At 41.9% G+C, this 22490-nt stretch overlaps 3 protein-coding genes and 1 long non-coding RNA gene across 11 annotated transcripts in view; 2 read left to right on the plus strand and 2 right to left on the minus strand.

The window, feature by feature from the left end:
• Traf4 (TNF receptor associated factor 4) overlaps positions 1-1363 on the plus strand; it is a 51876-nt gene extending 50513 nt beyond the window's left edge. For all 6 annotated transcript variants that reach the window (XM_076525050.1, XM_076525055.1, XM_033473995.2 and 3 more), the window contains one exon: positions 28-1363. In XM_076525050.1, coding sequence (XP_076381165.1) covers positions 28-381 — 354 coding nt within the window. In that variant the 3' untranslated portion in view covers positions 382-1363. The remainder of the gene's footprint in view (positions 1-27) is intronic.
• Psf2 (DNA replication complex GINS protein PSF2-like protein) lies at positions 1321-2538 on the minus strand. Its single transcript, XM_033473999.2, has 4 exons — positions 2042-2538; positions 1858-1966; positions 1623-1784; positions 1321-1547 (listed from the first exon to the last, which is right to left on the minus strand). The coding sequence occupies exons 1-4, from the start codon at positions 2284-2286 to the stop codon at positions 1497-1499; spliced, it is 567 nt and encodes a 188-aa protein (XP_033329890.2). The 5' UTR covers positions 2287-2538; the 3' UTR covers positions 1321-1496.
• Positions 2539-2664: 126 nt separating this feature from the next.
• LOC117222340 (adenosine receptor A2b) lies at positions 2665-13693 on the minus strand. Of its 2 annotated transcripts, none has more exons than XM_033473988.2 (4): positions 13204-13693; positions 8156-8367; positions 4993-5454; positions 2665-4708 (listed from the first exon to the last, which is right to left on the minus strand). In XM_033473988.2, the coding sequence occupies exons 1-4, from the start codon at positions 13691-13693 to the stop codon at positions 4295-4297; spliced, it is 1578 nt and encodes a 525-aa protein (XP_033329879.2). In that variant the 3' UTR covers positions 2665-4294. The 2 variants fall into 2 exon arrangements, with proteins under 2 accessions (XP_033329879.2, XP_033329877.2); XM_033473986.2 differs by having other exon boundaries at positions 4993-5460.
• On the plus strand, positions 7479-20168 carry LOC117222348 (uncharacterized). Of its 2 annotated transcripts, XR_004490671.2 has the most exons (4): positions 7479-7649; positions 8044-8480; positions 8544-8688; positions 10094-20168. It is a non-coding gene; the product is annotated as an uncharacterized LOC117222348 (long non-coding RNA). The 2 variants fall into 2 exon arrangements; XR_013034371.1 differs by having other exon boundaries at positions 8544-20168.
• Positions 20169-22490: the final 2322 nt, after the last annotated feature.

The raw sequence follows: 22490 nt of genomic DNA on the forward strand, positions 1-22490 counted from the left end.
TCGTAACTCGAAACTTTTATTTTCCAGGCATCGGTTTTCTTAAACGGAAATGGAACCGGCGAGGGAAGTCACATTTCCATATACATAAAGATCCTTCCCGGGGAGTACGATGCTCTGTTGCGGTGGCCATTCTCTCACAGTGTATCTTTCACGATATTCGACCAGACAGTGGTCGCGGAGAAGGCGTGCAATATTGTTGAAAGTTTTATACCCGATCCAACATGGAAGAACTTCCAAAGGCCCAGCCGCGAGCCTGACTCTCTCGGTTTCGGCTTTCCCCGATTCGTTTCCCACGAGATGGTGAAAAAACGGCACTTCGTCAAAGACAACACTATGTTCATCCGAGTGAAAGTCGATCCTAGCAAAATCGTAGCCGTTTAAGCATAACTCGTTAGCGCGTTACCTTAGCACTAACTCGACTACTATCGTTCTACGTAGCACACACTGATATCGTTTCACGTAAATAGTTCGATGCGGTTGTTGCGCATTTCTTATGTTACACGTAATGACAGTCCAGTAAATGTCTCACGATTATTGTATTTATTTTGCATCGGCCGTGTGCTTGGTGTGATAGTGCGGAGTACTTTACATACAGGGCACATGGTACTTACGTTGTATACCATAGTAATATTTATTCAGGGTATCTCTGAAAGTTTTAGAGACAATAGTGCGGCGGTATCTCTGGATTTGTACGGATCGCTCAATCATGTCCTGTTTGAATTCGCTATCGGTGAGAAGACCATCGGCGCGTCGATGATACAAGATGATACAGACCTTCGTTCGTGAACCGATACAATCCCCGAGTCTTCAAACACGTACATCACTGCCTCGAAAGCGTGTACAATTTTGGAGGTATCGCCGTAATGTCCATGGACAAGATCTTTCATTGGGAACTACATATAAATGTTCATACCGCGCTTTTCACGATTTGTATAAATTTTTAATTATTCCGACTTATAACTCCTAATTGTACCATAAACTCGATATTTCTGTTGCGTCACTGTTCCCAACGGTTTCAATCATTTGAAACCGTGATCTTCAATGTTCTAAGAGTTCACCGACAGAGCAACGTGTTTTGTTCACCGAAAGGGTCTACTTTTAAGAATTCAAATCAAAGATTATTAAAGGACTGTGTACTATAAGCTTAGGGAATGTAAATATTGTGAAAAAAAGAAGAGACACGGAGCAAGCGAGCAATTTGTCCACACGACAGATTTACTAATGTAAATACGCATTTACTACATGTTAGTGATAATGAGAAATTGTGATTGAGATGCTAGTGACTGTATGTAATGATTTAAGATTAAGAAATAATAAAACTATTATATCATGTTCGTATATTATACATATATTATGAAAGTAATTTCTTTTCTTTCATTCTACTAATTACTTCCACTAATAAGGTCTTATTATGTAATCTAATAATAAACACATATCGTTAGTTATTTACATACATATATTTACAACTTTAAAATAGATAGACAGTAGTCTCTGCTTCATGATCTTTGCGAGCTGTCCGGGTTTTGTGACTGAGGAGCTTTTCCAGTCTAGAAAAATGAAATTACATAGTACAGAGAAATCAAGCTTCATTCCTAATTCAATGAATTGATCAGTATACTTACACTTTGAATTCTATTCATTTGGTCTAAAGCATGTGGTAGCAATGGTCGTACACTATTAATTTCCATAGCAGTTAAATGATCCAATTTTGCATGCAACCCCTCACTTTTTAAAAAAGCATCTATGGATGTGCGTAGCTTGGACATCCTCATATCCCATATATCCTACAACATATTATTACATTTTAACATAAAATATGAATACGGTGGCAACAAAAAAGTTTGATATCTTTATTACCTTTATTGCTGTCCTTATCACATCAGAATCAGGTATGTCATCGCTACCATGGCTCAATAAAAGTTGTGCCTCGTCCATATAATGATTGCTAGGCATTTTGGTAAACAATCTAGGAACATGTAAATTTAAAATGCAAAGAAGTACTGTTTTTCTGACAGAACGGAACAAGAACGTTCCGACTTACTTCGATAATTTTTCCTCTTCTTTCGCCTCGTTCAATATATCCGCGTTCATCCATTCCTGATTAATAATTCGACACTTCTGTTGCTGTTTGAGATTCACTGCCAACCAGATGGGAACTCTGACAGGTAGACCAGCACGAAACGGTCCTATCGATCCCGATATCAAATGAATCGTGTCGAAATTGAAATTCGGCACTATCGAAACCAACTCCTTTTCACCAAAAAACTCTACTTCACTCGGATCCATAATTATCGGCCCCTATTCGTCCATTAATTGTTAAACCAGATTATTCTTACTCCGAACAGTTCAACATCTTGCACTCACATCGGTCGCAGCTGCGCGACCATGCGCGACTATATGTTTTTGGCGGGAAACGAACGACGTGCCATGTTTGAAACGCTACCTGTTGCTAACTACGCTAACTTCAAATGCGTTCAAAACGCAAGCGCAAAGTAACCGCTACAGTATTTACGAGTTTCGAAATGAACACACAAGTCCAAAGCTATTGCAATGGAATTAATTCGCAATGAAACGAGCCACATGCTCCTAAACCTAAAAATGCAACTACATATTTTCAAGCAACGTCGCGTTAGGTAGTAACAGTTAACAACATTCCCACCGAAATATGGATGACAATTTTTATGACATTTATTTTGCTTCATTTTCGATACACAGTGTATACGGAATGAACATTAATACACGAACAACCATGTACGTCAATTTTTGCTGAAACTGTTGAAAATGCAATTATGCTTTCGCTTGTCGAAGTTTCTTTAAAACATCGAACGATCTCCTTCATGCGTAGGTTCAAATGTAATTCGTATCAGAGATCACGGCCTTTGGTTATGTTACAGATATGATGTTACAGATATGTTATTAAACAATCTTCTAGTTGTCAACGGTACGATCGACAAACAACAAATCGCCTTACTAAAAACATAGTCGCGAAATAATTATTACTCGATCTCGGTAAAAAAGTGAATGAATTATTCTCGCTACTCTAATCGTGTTAATGTCCTTATAACGTTACGGCTTGACACAGCACACTCATAGCATTCAAGATTAGCGACGGAGTGCGGAGAAACATAATCTCAAAAAACGTGATCAGTCAAAGGATTAAAGAATTGGGCATTAAAGAATTGACCAAGGTTACAGGATTGTTCAGGAGAATCTACTGCATCGATTGTATATAAAAAACGTAGATAATAACGCTACAAAACATAATTAATTGCTTGCTAAAGTTTCCTAAGTTATTATGTTAATTAATTGTGTTTTGCATTATTTTTGTGTGTCTTTTTCCACACGATATGAATACAGCAGATTCTCCTGAACAGTTCTGTGCCCTTGGTTAATTATCTTTTGCTCCAATTGTGCTATAATTAATGTTTCTCGGTGACCTGTATAGCGGTAAAATCGCGAACTAAATCAGAAAGAATATACGAACAAAAATAATATGATATCTTAAAAATTGTGGACCAAAAAATATTTAAAGGACACAGAAATATCCAGCAGAATTTCCTACATCCATATATGTTAAAAACATTTAAAAAATTACGTTATTAACTTTCTACAAATGATTCTTACCGTTTTCTCGATAAGAGACTATTAAAAACGGCACGAATTATTTGCTGTTTAAAATATAAAAATAGCGCCATTCACCGTAGTGGCAAAACGCTGATACTGCTAGATAAATTTACCCTTCGAGTGATTATCCACTAGAAATGCGTAGTAGCGCCACCTGGCGGTTTCTATCGGAATTAAATTTGGCAATGGTTTCTGCCTATTTCTCCCGAAAAACTGCACGGTCGATAATTCTTCTACGAGTTTGAGCGTTTTGCCACTACGTCCAGTGGCGCTGTTTCGACATTTTCAGGAACAGATGAATCGTGCCGTATTTAACATAGTATCTTATGATAGAAGCGGCAAGAATCACTTGTACCCGTTATTTCAAACAATAAATAAACTTTTTTGTACGATATCGATGCTGGAGAATTCTCTCTCAAAAAACGTGATCAGTCAAATGTTCGCAGTCTTAATGCAAGATCGTAGTAGTGTAATAAAATATGCCTAACAATTTGTACGGGATTTGCAATGAGTATTAACATCAGGTCTCGGAATATCATACGTCGAACTAACGCTAACATCGAAAATACGTTCTGCGCTTGTTTCAATCACATGCGAATTGTCTATGTATATCGGGCATGCACGATCTATCGCCAACGATTATCGTTGACGATCAAGGATAAGAAGACTGTCAGCCTTCGTCCTTGCGCTCTATCGTTCCTTCGTCCGTTATCTCGCGAACAGAATCCACGTGATTCACGTCCACCTCGATCACAAAAATTGACGCGGGCGGTGTTTCCTCTACTCGATTAATTTCTGCCGTAAGTAACGGCATCATAGGCTTGTAGGTCTGCAGTTCCATCGAGGACACGCAAGAAGGTGCCCTCGACAAGCTCGAGTCGATCCGATCGTTCACGTAATTGTCGCTCTCGCTTCGGCGATCCTCGTTGCTGTTTTGGCTGACGTTATCGTTGCTACAACCGTCCGCCTCCTGCTTATCGCTATGCGACGAACTCGACCCATCGTTCGCCTCCGACATAACCTCCTTTTCGCGAATCGACGCGTTCCTGGACATAGCCGTGGGTTTGCATCTTACGTCGGTCACCTGTATGGGAAACGACGCATTATTACCGATCGCTGATAAGATAATGTATATTTCCAATAAACAGTGGGAGCACAGATAAAATATCGCAACATTATCGGAACTGCAGAAAACTTGCAGCTGTTGAGTACTGATAGGCGACAGGATCGTTAAAGAGGAATTTTATTCATCTCGAATTTAACGTCACTGCTGTCTGAAGTCGAAATAATTTAGAGCACACTAATTTTGTACAGTTTTTAATTATTATTGGACGTATCGATTGATTGAAAATGCAAATGACACCTGACCTGGCGCAACAAACTGGATCGCTGATTCCTAGCAGACAATCCAGCCTGCCTCTGCAATTGCCTCTGCGAACCGACTAACGATCCTCGATCATGGATCACGCTGACCACGCTGGACTTCACGTCGCTGTTAGGAAAAAGAAGCTTCCACATGAAGTTCTTCAGCGCCGCCCGAAAGTCCTTCAGATGATAGGCGTACAGCAAAGGGTTCCCGGCCGAGTTCAAATGCGACAGGATGATGCAGAAGTGCATCAGAATGTCGTTCACCTTGCAGCGGGGACAGAAAGCCATCACGCAGTTGATCGTGTACAGGGGAAACCAGCAAATGATGAAAAAGATCACGATGCGGGAGAGATTCTGCGTGGCCTTGACTTCGCGTTTGCGAGCCGCGCCGAGGAGACGCAGCATCGGACCAGTCGTCGTTTGGTTCCCAATGCGACGACCAGGATTCATCGTTACTATTTGCTGTAACTGTTCACGTATTATTATTCAACCAAACAAACGGGCTGCAATTCTTAACGAAAAAAAGAATAAATTAAATCGAAATAAAATTTGTTAACACTTCCACGACCGCGCTGGAAACCTCAACAATTTTCATAAAATTAAAATATTTCATTCGATTAAACAAAAATTACGAAGCAAACTTATATGACATCGATTACTTCTTCAGCATTCATACCTCTTGCAAATCTTAATAAAATTAAGCGATCATTTTTAATTTTTCATTAATCATCCATTCGGTCGTCAATCGACTGAATTTAAAACGGGGAGATCTTCCCGTTCGGTTGGCTAAGTGTTAACTCCCATCCGTTCTTCGTTTCTTCGAGTTCTTCTGCATTTCGGTGTTAGATCGTTACAGTGGAACGATACGTGATTCTCGTAAATTATTTTTATTGGAAAAGAGAAATTTTTCAGAAGCACTCGGAGATGTGACAAATTGTCACAAGCAACGGATGAGTATTATAAAATTAAAGTTAATTATTGGTAAAAATTGTAGAGCTTGTACAAGTTTATTTTTTTAGGTGAATTAACTGTTTCACACGCAGTCTACAATATTTAATACTTCCATCGATTAAAGAACAAAAATCTGAGAAGATTATTCATTATTCATGCATTTTCGTACATCAGGACCTATAGCATAGATTTTCATAACTATGTCTATATAAGGCTTTTTAAAAAGTGACCCAGTTACGTGCACACAAACACTATCACCACATAGTGGTAGACGCCAGAACTAAATTTCTCTATATACGCTATGCAGGGTCGCCGAAAAACATTAATTGTGGCATTATCAGGGCATTAAAGAATTGATCAAGGTTACAGGATTGTTCAGAAGAATCTACTGCATCGATTTTACATAAAAAACGTACATAATAACGCTATAAAACATAATTAATTGCTTCCTGAAGTTTCCTAAGTTATTATGTTAATTGATTGTGTTTTGCATTTTTTTTGTGTGCTTTTTCCACATGATATGGATACAGCAGATTCTTCTGAACAGTTCTGTGCCCTTGGTTAATTATCTTTTGCTCCAATTGTGCCATAATTAATATTTCTCGGTGACCTGTATAGCGGTAAAATCGCGAACTAAATCAGAAAGAATAAACGAACAAAAATAATATGATATCTTAAAAATTGTGGACCAAAAAATATTTTAAGGACACAGAAATATTCAGCGGAATTTTCTACATCCATATATGTTAAAAACATTTAAAAAATTACGTTATTAACTTTCTACAAATGATTCTTACCGTTTTCTCGATAAGAGACTGTATTAAAAACGGCACGAATTATTTGCTGCTTAAAATATAAAAATAGCGCCATTGACCGTAGTGGCAAAATGCTGAAACTGCTAGACAAATTTACCCTTCGAGTGATTATCCACTAGAAATGCGTAGTAGCGCCACCTGGTGGTTTCTATCGAAATTAAATTTGGCAATGGTTTCTGCCTATTTCTCACAGATGGCGTGATAGTTCTCCCGAAAAACTGCACGGTCGATAATTCGTCTACGAGTTTGAGCGTTTCGCCACTACGTCCAGTGGCGCTATTTCGACATTTTCAGGAACAGATGAATCGTGCCATATTTAACATAACATCTTACGATAGAAGCGGCAAGAATAATTTGTACCCGTTATTTCAAACAATAAATAAACTTTTTTGTACGATATAGATGCTGAAGAGTTCTCTGAACATTTCTGTACCCTCGAAATATTCTGTGCACGTTAAATTTCCCAGATAACAAAGATTGAAGTTTCCGAAAACACAAAACTACGCATATTTTTAGTGTATTAAGTCATCCGAAAAATTCTGCAGTTTCTCACTGTTTTGCAAATAAACAAAGAAGTAGTTAGAGAAGAGAAATTTTTCTATCATCGAACAGATTGCAAACAATCTCATTTAACAAAATGAAGATTATCCGAATGAATAGAGTTTTGTGTGTATTGTTTGAACATTGTTTCCTTAGATCTTATCATGAATCTTTTAGGATTATCTTCCCGCCAATTATGGTGGCTCTAAGAACACACTTAGCTTTCATCGTGCGCAGATGCATAGGTCATTTAGGAAACTTTCATGGACCGTCCTGCACAGATCGTTCCACCGTGGAAGCATGAAAGTCTGACTAATACGTGTCATCAATAACACGAGCGCTAAGTTTCCAGTAAGTAATGCGAGCGCTATCAGGGTCGTTGATTTAGTTGGAAAAGTCGTCGGATGAAGAGAGGACGACGTGACATAACCAAGAAAAATGAGGCGCAGGATGTGCGGTAAATTCTTCCTAATTTTCCTTCGTCTTGTAAACAAAAATGGACAATTTGGGAAGATGAGAGATAGGATTATTCGAACCTTGCATAACAGGATTATTATTATAGGATTATTATTATATTATTAATAGGATTATTCGTTTTTATAATCGTCAATCGGCAACTCGAATAATCGTATCTCCTCTTCCTAAATTGTCCATTTTTGTTTGCAAGCTGAAGGAAAGTTGGGAAGAATTTACTGTATTGCGAATCGAACCGTACAAATCGTCGCAAAGAAGAATTTCATTCTAGAAAATCATTGGCGGAAGTAAAGAGGGGCTCGCAAACGTGTATCGCCTCTTCGTTTAATTCGTTGTCATGTTTACGAACCGTCAACGCGTACATTTACGATCAACCGTCTCACCTGTTTTACGACCACTCTGTATATATGGGCGTAGAAGGCTGCAATTATTAGCGCTGGGAAGATGATCGTGGCGAAGTAGAGGAACACTAGGTAATCGTAATCCATCACCTCGGTGAAGATGCATTTCTCGTTCGATTTCTTGCCGGTGTTCCAGCCTAACAGCGGCAGAAAACCGACCAGCGTCCCGGCGACCCAGCACAGGCAAATTATACCTGCAATTAGACGGGGAGTTATCATTGCTGTCGTCAGTTTTTGTAAGCGGTCCTTCGCAGCCAGCGTTTGCAAACGATTCGAACAGGATTCGATCGTATACGCCGCCGCAAAAGTAATGGTGCAACTTTTATTCTTTTTCTCCTAACGCAGAAATAAATGTCCGTTTTTTTTCTAGCTGCTGCAATGGTTTATCAAAAAAAAAAAGAAAAACAATTGCGTACGAGGGATAGGTCCTCTGCAGCAAAAAGTGATAGTGCGGAAAGTCGGTCAACGGTACCGTCGATAGGAGCGCACGTGAACATTATCGATTGCAGAGCAGGGTAATAAACGCACCTTTTTCGTTCGCCAGAGAGATGGTATCAGTCAGCGTGGTCGTAATTAAAATCACTCGAGCCATAAACAGGCGAAATGCTTGAATTAATCACGACCATCCGATCAGCAGAATGAGGAACGCGTAGCCCAGCAATTAATTCTTCCGCGGATTGTCTTCAATTTATAATGGCAGCGGCACGAATTGCAAGCCATTCCCTTTTTATTTCATCGAATTAAGCTTCACGAATGTAACGTGACGTTCGGTCGCTTTTCATTTTTATACATTTAAAGTAGGAACGACGAAGTCTCATTCAGCCTTCTCGCAATAAAAAGTATCAAAAATATACTATTTCTTGTATAATATTAAGACGCAAGGAATAATAAATATTTTATATAATAGGAATAGTAATAATGAAAAATAATAAATATATATGTTTATATACATTAATAAATAAATATATAGAAATATAATTATATATATAAATATATAAGTTAATATATATTATATATATTTATATACATATATTTTTTAATCTCTTGTCGTTCTTTAACGAATCTAACTCGTAACAGAGTTTTTCTAGTAAGAACCCGTTAATTACAAATGTCATTCCGTTCTTTTAAATTGGAATAAAATTCTGTTCTATTCACCACAATATTTAAGAATTCAAGGAAACGTAGGCACACAATGAACATAAATTTTCTTCTGTTTCTAAGAAATAATTATAATCGTGAAACAACCGGTCATCGTAACTGTGAAGAAAATGATACGACAAGGGCAATGAACACCATCGATATCTTGTTGGTCAAAAGACTTAGTCCTTTCAAAAATTGAATATTCGACCAAGAATAGCAATATTTCCGTACGACGTTACTCGACTCGCTGTGATTTTCTTATTTCGCGATTCCCTGTACAGAAACACGTGTGCAAGGATACGATTTCCATCATCAATGGAAGATAGAAGGGCGAAGAGAAGGGACAGTCCTTCGGGAAATCGAACGAATGGGCATCGGATAGATGCATTTCACGTGTCCCGGTATTTTTGAAGTTCTTTCGATGATTCGTCTATTTTGCAATGACACTGCGAGCGGACTACGAAAATTTTCTTAACATTGAAAATCTACAGGAATAAAAATCGGACAAGTTTCTCCAATTTATTACCGTCGCCAATTATTTGAATTTACTCGTGGCGACAGGCGATTACAGTAAATTCTCCTTAACTTTCCTAAAGCTTGTAAAAGAATGGACAATTTATACGATTATTTATCGCACCCCGTTTTTATAATTGTTGACAATCGGTAACTATAAAAATCTCCTCTTCCCAAACTGTCCATTTTTGTGTACGATCTGAAGGAAAATAATAGAGGAAGGAAAATTAATAATAATATATTTACTGTATATTCTAATTCCGACAGAAACCTCGACGACAGTTCCGAGCAAAGACAGCTGTAATCGGAGACGAACGAGGATCGAAATCAGCGCAAGTGATGCGAGTCAATCGCATCGAGGACCAGCTAAAAATTCGCGGGATCGACCGACGAGTATGGATATCTTACCGTTGCACAATCCAACGAACCAGTTGTAACAGCGTTTCCCAGAAGACCCGCGCGCGCATTCGTTTAATTAAACAGAGACGGACAACATTCACGGGCAATTATAATTTGTAATATAGTTTACCCAGGGGGGGTCCGTCACGTGTGCGACCGGATTCGCGCGAGCGCTTTCCCATCGAAATCGCCCGATATGTTTGGCGTTTCGTTTCGATAATGAAAAGAACATAACATGGGATTTAACACTAGATTTACGGGGCACAAAAAAACAGCTGTTTTATATTAGTTTATAAAAGTAACAATAAGACATTCATTCTGACTTTGAACAAGCGTTATTGTAACATTCGCCGTGATATTCGCAGAATTAACGCTAGATTTACGGAGCACAAAAAGACAGCTGTTTTATGTTAGTTTATAAAAGTAATGATAAGACATTCATTCTGATTTTGAACAAGCGTTATTGTAACATTCGCCGTGATATATAAATTGAATAAATAACTGATAAATGTATCTTTATGACATGAATGATCGTAAATTAAAAAATTAGTGACCCGCCATTTTGACGGGTTCCGTAAATCTAGTGTTAAAGCGAAATGTTAATTTTTAAAGTAATATTTCGCGCGACAAGCCTCGTTGGTGTAATCTCGAAATAACAGTTGTCTAGTTTTTATACGCCTCGAACGAGAAGTATCACTCGTGAGAACTGAATTAAAAGAACATTTAAAAAAGTTATATTGTTCTAGAATTTTGGCGGCCGTAAAGAGAAATCTTTTAATTTAGTTCGCTATTCCAGGACCATGGAGTAAAAAATTACGACTAGAAAATTTGCAGTACACATTTTTGACACATTGCGCTATTGATTTATTAAAAAAAAATTGTTCTTTTTTGACCCGCTACGCGAGAATCCACCCCTCGAGCGGACAGTTTCCCTTTTTACGCTAAAATCATATTTCACTCGAAGCGTATAAAAACTAGGCAACCGTTATTTTTCAATATATATATATTTTCGTATAATCTCGAGATTATTCCAATAATACTTCTCGCGTGAAATATTATTTAAAAAATTGATATCTCATTTATATGCTTTCTTAGAAGTTACCTTAACGCTTGTAATAGTATGTCGTCGCGATGGATCATAAAATCATTGTTAGAAGTGAGATAAGAGTATGTTGTTGTTGGCTTGCTGGAAAATAGATGGCTGTTCGAAACGTGGATCGTGTTTCCCTGCGACGTAAATTAATAACTTCCCGGCGGTAAATGCATTAGCGATAACTTCTCGGAGACATAATCTCTTTCATATCTCGGACTAATAACCGACCTTTAAGTACAAAATTGTACAGTTTTTTTTCCCTCGTTGAACCAGAGTCGTTAAGTGAACGGTATCGTTCGATCGTCCGTTAATCGCAAGATGAAAAAGTTCGAAATAGAACATAATCGAAGAATGACGTTTCGTCGACCGCAATGAGATTACTGCGAGGGTCGTGTTGGGAATTAATTTCGCGAAACGCGCCACCGAACGTCTTATTTACCAAGAACAGGCGCACCACCTGTTGCCAGTTGTCGCCGCGATTACTTTCCGCGATTCTGCATCGTTTTCCGTCCCATTTAAAATCGCTGGCTTCTTGCTCGCGACGTTAACGCGCCTTTTTCGTAAATCGTTTACATACACGGCTACGCTGAACGAGAGGCCGGAGCCTCGGACAATGTCACCTGAGAGGTTGCATTGGCACAATGTTGTCCAATCAGTCGTGACAGGGCACGAATCTCCGTGCTCTAATGCATTCCGAGACGTGACAGACATTCGTTATTGTCGCGTCTGTTTACGATCGAAACAAGCGGAAGATGCGATGCTACGGCGACTCGAGATTCTCGCGACAATCCTTCGAATTTACCAAAAATTATATCGAGGCTCCTCGGATGCTTTTGTCGAGCGATATTTAGCGCTAGATTTACGGAACCCGTCAAAATGACGAGTCACTAATTTTTTAATTTACGATCATTCATATCGCGAAGATACATTTATGAGTTATTTATTCAATTTATATGTCACGGCGAACGTTACAATAACGCTTGTTCAAAATCAGAATAGACGTCGTATCGTTACTTTTATAAACTAACATAAAACAGCTGTCTTTTCGTAGTCTTTTTGTGCTCCGTAAATCTAGCGTTAATTCTAGCGTTAGTTCGCTCGAAGGGTGGATTCTCGTATAGCGGGTCAAAAAAGAACATTTTTTTTTTAATAAATCAATAGCGCAATGTGTCAAAAATGTGTACTGCAAATTTTCTAGTCGTAATTTTTTACTCCGTGGTCCTGGAATAGCGAACTAAATTAAAAGATTTTTCTTTACGGCCGCCAAAATTCTAGAACAATATAACTTTTAGTTCTGTATAAAGAAAATGTTCTTTTAATTCAGTTCTCACGAGTGATACTTCTCGTTCGAGGCGTATAAAAACTAGACAACTGTTATTTCGAGATTACACCAACGAAACTTGTCGCGCGAAATATTACTTTAAAAATTAACATTTCGCTTTAACACTAGATTTACGGAACCCGTCAAAATAACGGGTCACTAATTTTTTAATTTACGATCATTCATGTCATAAAGATACATTTATCAGTTATTTATTCAATTTATATATCACGGCGAATGTTACAACAACGCTTGTTCAAAATCAGAACAGACGTCTTATCGTTACTTTTATAAACTAACATAAAACAGCTGTCTTTTTGTAGTCTTTTTGTGCTCCGTAAATCTAGCGTTAATTCCGCGAAGAACGTATGCAGCGTCGGCCACCAAAACCATCGTTCAACGGTGGTTCTGCGAGCTTTCCTAGAAAGTTACCTAAATAACGTAATCCGAGGATCCCCCCTCGAGCTAACGTTTCCCCGACGCAGCCCCGAAGCGCGACCTAAGCGCGTCCGATTACCGGTCGATCGTCGCGCGTATTACCGAATCGCATAACTCATCCCTTACCTATGGCAGTTTTAGTGCGTACGGTGCGCGAGTATCCCATGGGGTGTAGTATCGCCCAGTAACGATCCACGGACACCGCCACCAGGCAGAAGATGCTGATGGTGCAGAGGACCATCAGCACGGACACGGTGAACAGGCAAGCATGAAGATTCGTGGGCAACCCTATGCTGGCCAGGATCGCGAAGGGTATCGCGAACAGGCCGACCAACAAGTCCGCGGTGGCCAGCGAGATGATGTAGTAATTGGTCCGCCGGCGGAGCTTCCTCTCCTTGCTGAACACGATGATCACCAGGCCGTTCCCGAAGATCGCGCACACCGCCACCAGGATCTCGCAGACGGTGTACAAAGGGTTCAGCTCGGAGCTGGTGGACGCGGTGACGGCGGTCAGAGTGACATTATCGGCCAGCTCGGTGGTATTCGATGGAAATTCCATCGCGGCGCGCGGCGGTGCACGGTCCGCTCTCTCTCTTTCTCTCTCTTTCTCTCTCATCTATCTTCCTCCTCGATTAATTAGCCGAGAGCCGTGACAGGGCGCTGATCAAGCTCGGCCAGCTTGATGCGGCGTCTTCGTACGTACCTTGACAAACGGGCGTCCGCGTGCGGTATCAAGATAATTGCCATCGTCCTCATTGATAATCGATGTTCATTTGTCTTCGCCAGGCTAATTGGAGCAACCTGTTTCGCCGCGCGTCGCGTGACAAACGCTTTCCCCCGCCGGCTTTTTAATGGATACCCTTGATCCGATCTGCGGAACCGCGGCGTCCGGCGAGCCGAGTGTCACGCGAGTCCGATGCCACAATTTTCAACGGATCCTCCTCCGTGCTCGGACAAGACAACGAAGACGCGCGCCGACGAGCTTCCGTTCAACCTTTCCGGACAGGCGACCCGTCCGCAGCTTCCGGTAGTCGGGACACGCTCGAAGGTGATCGATCTTCTTTAAGGGAGAGGCCAGTTCGGCATCACCTCTCCGTATGGGCGCCGCTGTTTGCTCCACTTCGAACGCGACGATCTCCACGCTGGCGCATGTTAATACGACGGAAGCATCGTCTCGCTCGTCGAGGAAGGTCCCAGGACCTGATCGTCGGCGTCCAAGAATATTGGAATCCGCGTCGATCATCAAAGCGCATCCGAAGCGTATTTATCGGCCGCCGAGCAGCCAAGGATTTGGGTCCCCGCCAAGAGCCACGCTCCTCAAGAGTGATACAAGACTCTATATCCAGCTGGACGATTAAAACTACACGAATCGTAAATCTCCGCCGCGATCCCGGCGACGAACGGCGACCGGCACTGATTCTCACGGGAGTCGAGACGGTGTGTCCGAGTCAACGGTGTCCAGCCGCGACCGCGCCGATCCTCGGTGTTCGCGAAGACGGCCGAACTTTCGCCGACACCTCCGCTACGCAGGAACGATTAAAGTCCGCACAATGGGCAGGGAGCATCGTCGGGAGGACACCAATCATCAATCCTCGGGCCGCGGCTCTATGCGCCGGCAAGTCGGCCGGAAGGTCAGCCTTTGTGGGCTAGTCGGCGAACGCGCAGAGCCCGGTCACGTCTTCCGCAAACGTAATAAGCCTCGTTGAAAGATAGTCCGGTGGTCTTTCAACGGCTCCAGGAGCAGCCTGCGGCCAATCTGTGCCGCAGGTTTCGCGTCTACAATGGGTCAACGGATCGGCCGTTGCGGACCGACGCGAACGGAAACGACGTCTCGCGGCTCGCCGCGCTCATTCTGTCGGCGTTTCGAGTTCGGCCACGTTTCGGCCGCGTAGTTGCCGAGCTTGTTACGGGCTTCCTCGAGCTTGCGGCGCATGTTCGGCGAGGGGTGAGCGTTACACGTGCCGCCGGCCGCGTTTCAAGGGTATTATGGTCACGGCCCGATCCTCTCAGCAAAAGCCGCGGTGGTGCTGGACCTCGCGCGATCGACGGCTCCGAGTCGCTCCTCTCGTCGGGATTTCGATCACCCTCATTTCCCCACCGACGCCCTCCTAGGTGGTCGCACGGAGATAATTCAACGATCCTCGCCTTTCGCCCTCCGATTTGATCGCGCAGCCTCGCCTCGCGTCGTCCGAGATCCGGGTTTCACCGCTGGAAAAGAATGTCGCAGAAATCGCTCGTTTCCTCGCTTGTCAGCCTTCAAGGTCGACGCTCGCGAAGGGCAGATTCTAGGAGAAGTTTCGATCGTAGAGCGATCCTCCGACGGTCGTCGAGATTCGCGTCGACGAGCATTAACGCGTTCCGCCCCGACTAAAATTCCCACAAAGTTGAAGCAATTTAACGAATTACTGTAATTTGGGAAGAGGAGATACGATTATTCGAGCCTCGCAACTCGTTTTTATCCCTTTGCGCTCGAAGCTATCTTAACTGTAAATATAAAATAATCTTTTTAACTTATAATATCTTTATTTTATATGACAAAATGCATTTTATGCATATGAAATTGACTCTTGGGACTCGCGCAACAGTTACACTCTTAACAATTTTTTAAATTCAAACTTTGTTCATATAAAAATTATCTTGAAACGTGATGTAACAAATTTTAGCGGTGCCTCTGAGTCACCACTCGAGTATAATCGTTGACAATTCGTGATTATAAAAGTGAATCGCAAGGATCGAATAATCGCATCTCTCTTCCCAAATTGTCCATTTTCGTGGACAATCTGAGCGTCAATTAGAGAGACATTACTGTAAACCGAAACTAGAAAGTTAAGATTTATTTATAGCGATACAGATTTATTTAGATAATAGATTTAGATAGGATTTAGAATAGATTTAGATAATAGAGATTTATTTATTATTATTTATTTCCATACAATGGAAATTCAGTTCGTTCGAGTATATTAGAATGAAAACGAATGTTCAAAATTAGTAAAAAATTAGTGTCGCCCGCGTACCGACGCGATGCTCGACGTGTTCAAGTTCACGGCTGCTTGAGCTAGAGAGCTGCAACGTTGCTCTGGACGATCGATGATCGATGTTTCTCACCGGCGACTCGATCGGAACTTTAATTTCGCGCGTTCGACCGGATCGCCGCGTCGGTCGCGGTTGCGTCGCGCCCGCGAGGCTATTTCAAAGTCGCGGTTGTTCCGAGTGGGCGCGAAACAGCTGACAGGGGGAAGATTCGCGGAACAGCGCGCGCGAACTATCCGAGTTTCGATCGGAAAGTTTTCCCGGGACTTTCCGCGCGAAGTGTTCCCCGAGCGAAACAACGAGCCCACGTCGGAACTGCACGCGGCTGGCGCATTGTAAAAGCACTTAGAAAGCGATAAGGGAGTCTGTCGCTCTGCCACAAAAGCGTGCAAATTGCTAGACTCGTCGGAGACGCGGTGCTTTTTTATCGAGCCACGAGACGAACGCGGTTCGATCGGACAACAACGCCGGGGGGATCTACGCACCGCCGTTCAATGTTTCACCGAACAATTACCGAAATTACACCGAATCGCTGTGAAAAAATTAGCTGTATCTCCGCGTTATCCGTTGGAAGTCTCGTGTTCCAGAAATCTTCTCGCCGCGAGCGCGTCCGAGCCGGGCCCATTAAAAATCATAAAAGCTAGGCTTCGGCATCGAAGGTCGAAAGGGGGAGATATAAAAGTCGTCATAAATAATAACGTTTTAATATCACGCATACCGGGTGCTCTATTCTAAGCTTCTGCGTCCATCTTTATTTATAGAGGCTTCGCGTATCACGTCCTCAACATAATTATAACCGTCCGAATATCTCTTTACCGAACGGGAAGAAAAGACGAATATCCTCTCGTCGACGTAACAATCGCGCGTTCCATTTAGCGCTGATATCGTTTATTTTTTTAAACAGGTTCCCGTTGCCGGATACCGATCCGGCATCCCCGATAAGCAATATCGACGCGTGCACTGGCCCCTCCCCCGTTAATCAACGTCAATCAACCGCGCGGCGCGTTACTTTTTTCCGGGCCAGTCGACGATCGATCGACGATCGACGTCGATCCCTTCCGGCCACGGTCTCCGCAAACGGACCGAATTGAACGGCGCGAAATAAACGTCGCACTAGGGACGGAACGCGTCCGACTTCCCAACCCCGTGGCGCGTAACTGAGTTCCTCTTCGTGACAACACGGGGACACCGCGACGGTGGAGGTGGAATCGAAGCGGATTGCTATACATATAGATTATGGTGGCAGCAGAAGAGGACGCGGAAGAAAAATTCGTGCGCGTCCTGCAACGGCCCTCGCTCGTTCCGATCGAACAATTCGAATAATCACGCCGTGCTAAGAGCCGGCATGGAAACGTGAGGACGTAACGAATTATGTATGGTGATTGATAGTTTCGCGGACGGCGTGACGTGATTATCTTGCAACGATGAGGAAACGCGGAGAGCGTATAGTTTTCCCCGGTCTCGGTACACGATGAAACGAATCCGCGTGAAAAGTTGAACGAGTTTCGCAAATTTTGTGGAGATTCACATTACAGCTAGTTTATCAAGTAGAATGTAAGTATACGTCGACGGTTTTGTTAACACTTTGACGGCCGGAGTCGCGTACACGTGAATTATATTCGATTATTGAATTGTATAATTAATAATAATGCGATATATCATGTAATCGATGATTATATAATTTTCGAATTTGAATTGTATAATTTGAATTATAGAAGTCGATGTAGCGAAACTTTCCGAAGAATGCATCGTAATTATATTATTAGCCAAATTTATCCTGTTTATATTATTATTAAGGTACGTCATAATTGCACTATTTAAAAAAGTGTACTATAATTACACTGTTGATACTTTGACCGCCGCGACACCCACGTATGGATAACAGAGATATTTAAAATGATCGAAAGTTAATTTCTTCGCCGGTCGATTATAATTTCTTAATTTTACCAAGGTTCGCAAAGCGTAAGAATAGTTGGAAAAGTAGCATATGCCGCATAAATTTGCTGCACAATTTTTATATATTTCACCGAATAAGGTACTTTAATTTTATAAAACTTTCGAGACGTTTGCCGCTGCCGTGAAAGTGTTAAAACTGAAACGAAACGAGTTGATTTCTAAAAAGATACGATTATGTTGATAATCGTTGATAATTGTTGAATTATAAAAACGAGATTCGAGAGTAATCGTGTCTCCCCTTCCCAAATTGTCCATTTTTGTGCTGAATCTGAGCCTCAATTAAGTTGGAATTTAGTTGCAAAATGTGGATTGCTCGGTACGTAGACTCGCGTTCTTTTGAAAACTGTCAAGATTCGTAATTGAAGGAACGTGCAGAATTCAATAAGCCTCGGCACATTCGCGCGCGTGCGATATACTGGAAGTTCACCCCTTGCGGGAATAAGTGGTAGAAATTAGTTTAGAGTCCTCCTCCTCCTCTTCCTCCGGTGAAATTAAGAGTTCCTTTCCTCCGGGAACTTTCCGTGGCATTTCTCGGCGCTCGAAGTTTCAGCCTCGTCGATACAAGAAACTTTGTTCGCTGACAGGATCAATTTCAAGCTTTTCAATCCCTTTTTATTGCTACACACCGCGCGGGCCTTCGCTGCGCGCAGAAATGTTCAGAAACTTGCGAAGTACAAGCTTACGTGAAACATCGGTTTACGATTAATCTTCGAAATTTGTCCGCGCAAACGATTTACAAACGTAAAGGATCCTGTTTAGAAACGAAACCTGTTATCGAAATATTATATATTGCGTAAAGTGATCCATGATGCGTGCACGTGGCTGCCACATGGTCAGTAAAAATAGAGAACATTATTCTTTCCTCGGGTTATTTATACGGGTCCAAAAACGTATCAGAATCACATTTGTCTACTCCCCCTGTATACAGGGTGTCCCAAAATTATGGTACTTTCGGGAAATGAGAGGTTCTTGATGTTATTTGAAGTAACTTTTTCCTCAGCGAAAATGCAATCCGCGGCTTCGTTTACGAGTTATTAACGAAAAACAGTGACCAATGGGAGCCGAGATTGGCTGGCGCGCAGCGGCCGAGCCAACGAGCGCACGGTGCTCGGTTCCGCTCATTGGCTCGGTCGCCTAGCGCCGTGCGAACTCGCCCCTCATTGGTCAGCGTTTTTCATGAATAATTCGTTAACGATGCCTCGGAGAAAATTCTTGTAGAGGAAAAAGTTGCTTCAAATCACCTCAGCAATCCCGCATTTCTCGTAAATACCATAATTTTGGGACATCCTGTATTTTGTTAGCAACGGACGCTTTCGTTGGATTCGGTACACGCGTTGTTACCTCTGATTAGAAATGCGGCGCTATCCGCGGCTGCCGATCGTAGAAAAGTCCTAGAAACGCGTCGTCTATTTACCAGACTGCCACGCAAACAACCAGGTGTTTGTTAACCCGTTCGACACTGGGCTCGATCGAATTACTGCCAAGGCTAACCAGAGCTCGCGCATTTTTCGTTCTCTCTTTCGCGGAAGCTGGAGACGCTGAATGCTCGGCGTTGACCATAATGCTTCCAAGTGGAAAATTGCATTTGATGCACACTCTCATCTTCTACTTTACGACTGCGTTCTTTGTTTCGTATCAGCGATATTCCAGTTGTATTATCGCGGGTGGCTATCGGCGAACGAGAGCAACCCGGCGCGAAAAATTACGCGTCGCAATAAAATTATCGATGTAGTTTAATTGTCTGGCCAGTCTCAAGCGTGTCTACGACCCTCGCCTGTTATTATATCGTTCTAATAGCTGGCAATTACGTAATTAACCTGATACGCGGCGGGAGCCATTGGCTTCCGCGTATTTCACGACCGCGCGCTGAAGAAAAGGCGTGGGAGGGGTGGACTAATTGAAACTCACGATTCGGATTTTAATATACGTTTCTCGGGGATATAATACGGGACAGTCTTTTTTTAATCGAATAATCCCGCCGCGCATTTCCGTAGGTAATCTACGCCGACGACGCGGCGAGTGCTGGAAAGAGTAATTCTATTGGGTTGGCAACTAAGTAATTGCCGATTTGTTCAATGAAATAAAAAATTTCTTTTTACTTGGAATGAAGTTTAATCTGTTATTGCGCACTACAGTAATTTCTCCCTAATTCGCGCTCAGATCGCGCACAGAAAATGGACAATTTGGGAAGAGGAGATACGATTATTCGTGCCTTGCATCTCGTTTTTACAGTTGTCGACAATCGGTAACTATAAAAACGAGGTGCAAGGCTCGCGTAATCGTATCTCCTCTTCCGAAATTGTCCATTTCTATTTACAAGCTGAAGGAAAATTAGCGAGAGTTTACTGTACTTCTTAATTTCCGTTTCTACTAATTCTTCAAATTTGAGAAAACGGAGTTCCGGTTGCTATTCTTTAATTGTATTGCCATCACTTGGAAAAAGTGTCCTTTGAATTTATCATTTTTTACAATTTCTCCTTCTCACCCGGAAGTCTCAACAGCTGTACAGCAGTACTAGTTTCTGAATATTGCGCACAATATGTAATTATTGCGTACTACAGTAATTTCTCCCTAACTCGCGCTCAGATTACGCACAGAAAATGGACAATTTGGGAAGAGGAGATACGATTATTCGTGCATTGCGTCTCGTTTTTACAGTTGTTGACAATCGGTAACTATTGGGTTGGCAACTAAGTAATTGCCGATTTGTTCAATGAAATAAAAAATTTCTTTTTACTTGGAATGAAGTTTAATCTGTAATGTATTTTCCATTTTGTTCGATGACCTTTTGCCATCTCTCTGACAACTTGAAAATTCCACGCTCGTAGAAAGTCTGATCCTTTTCGGCCAAAAACTGAGTTAAGTGAGATTTTACAGCGTCATCGTCATTAAAAGTTTTACCACGAAGGGAGTTGTCCAGGGATCGAAATAAGTGGTAATCCGATGGCGCGAGATCAGGGCTATATGGTGGGTGTAACATCGATTCCCAACCAATATCCATCAATTTTTGCCGAGTGGACAAAGACGTGTGCGGCCTAGCATTGTCCTGCTGGAAAATGACATCTTTACGATTGACCAATTCTGGTCGCTTTTCCTTGACCGCTGCATTCAATTTGTCCAGTTGCTAACATTTACGGATAATAAAAAATAACATAATAATAATAATAATAATAATAATAATTTTATAATATAAAATTTACGGATATCATAAAAATGGGAGTGAGAGATATGTATAACTTGCCAACCCAATAGATGAAATTAAAATTGAAAAAAGGAGTGCTGGAAAGAGTAATCTAGATGAAATTAAAATTGAAAAAAGGGGACGCGTCCGAGAGGGTTTCAACGTTGTTTCGAAGACGATTTCTTTGCTTTCCTCTTGTTCTATGATTTAGGTACAGTTGTTAGGAACTTATCGGAGCCGCATAGTTGCACGATTTTTTGTCAATACGACACAGAGCTTCGCGGCTACGAAGATTGATAGCGGAAAAATGGTGGTAGCGAACGTGTTAAGCCCTCGCGGATAATAGCAGCGCGCCTAATAGTCATTGATTACAAGCGACGCGTGTCCTCTGGCTTAAAGACGCTTCCTTCGGCAAAGGAGCTCTTAACGAATAGTGAACGGGACCATTCGAGGTAATTCAAACGTGATTATTGTTCATAACAGGCGCACAACTGGTCGTTTGTGGGCGCATAAAAGGACGCCTAACCGCGCCGCAGAGCTGAATGCCTGATAGAGGTGGGCTACTCGATGAGAATGCAAGTTGCACCGATGCAAGTCGAAAACGGGTCATGTTCGTGTTGCATTGAACACGCAACACCCGTCGTCCATCGCACTAAATACCTAATGACTTAATGCGACTAATGTGATTGGAAATATGGATGATCTTAGGAACGGTGGCAGAGAGTCGAAATTACCGTAGAATATTTTTTACGATTAATGAGAAAGCGTGAATTTGCCGCGTCTATGCTATATTTTTATTAGTACAATCGTTGCTAATGATTTGTCTGTGAAATATTTGTATTCGCGTACCAAGGGATCAGGGGTCAAATAATTCAAAGTAGAGTCATGTATAATTATTACGTAACCGTGTGTTAGCGGTTAACCGTGTCATGATCAGCTTGTTGTAGCACACTTTATTAAGGTAATAGTTAGCTCAGCGTGGCATACATGTGTCCGCACGGTCTCCCAGGGAAACATAAAAAACACCGTGGAGTCCGGTGGCGAGGTCTAATTAAAAAGGTACCTTTTTTCATAGAACGTGTGCACGGTGTACGGTTCGCTGAGATGATTTACTACTGTTCGACGATATGTAAACGATTTGCAATTTTCTTAGAAAAAAAACCACTCCTATCCAATTATTTTGAGTACGCGTTAAAGGAAAAGTCGATACCAGCCCCGGAGAGAAATTGCAGTTCGCATCTGTTCC

Source organism: Megalopta genalis, chromosome 1 (genome assembly GCF_051020955.1).
Source record: "Megalopta genalis isolate 19385.01 chromosome 1, iyMegGena1_principal, whole genome shotgun sequence".
Taxonomy (NCBI): domain Eukaryota; kingdom Metazoa; phylum Arthropoda; class Insecta; order Hymenoptera; family Halictidae; genus Megalopta; species Megalopta genalis.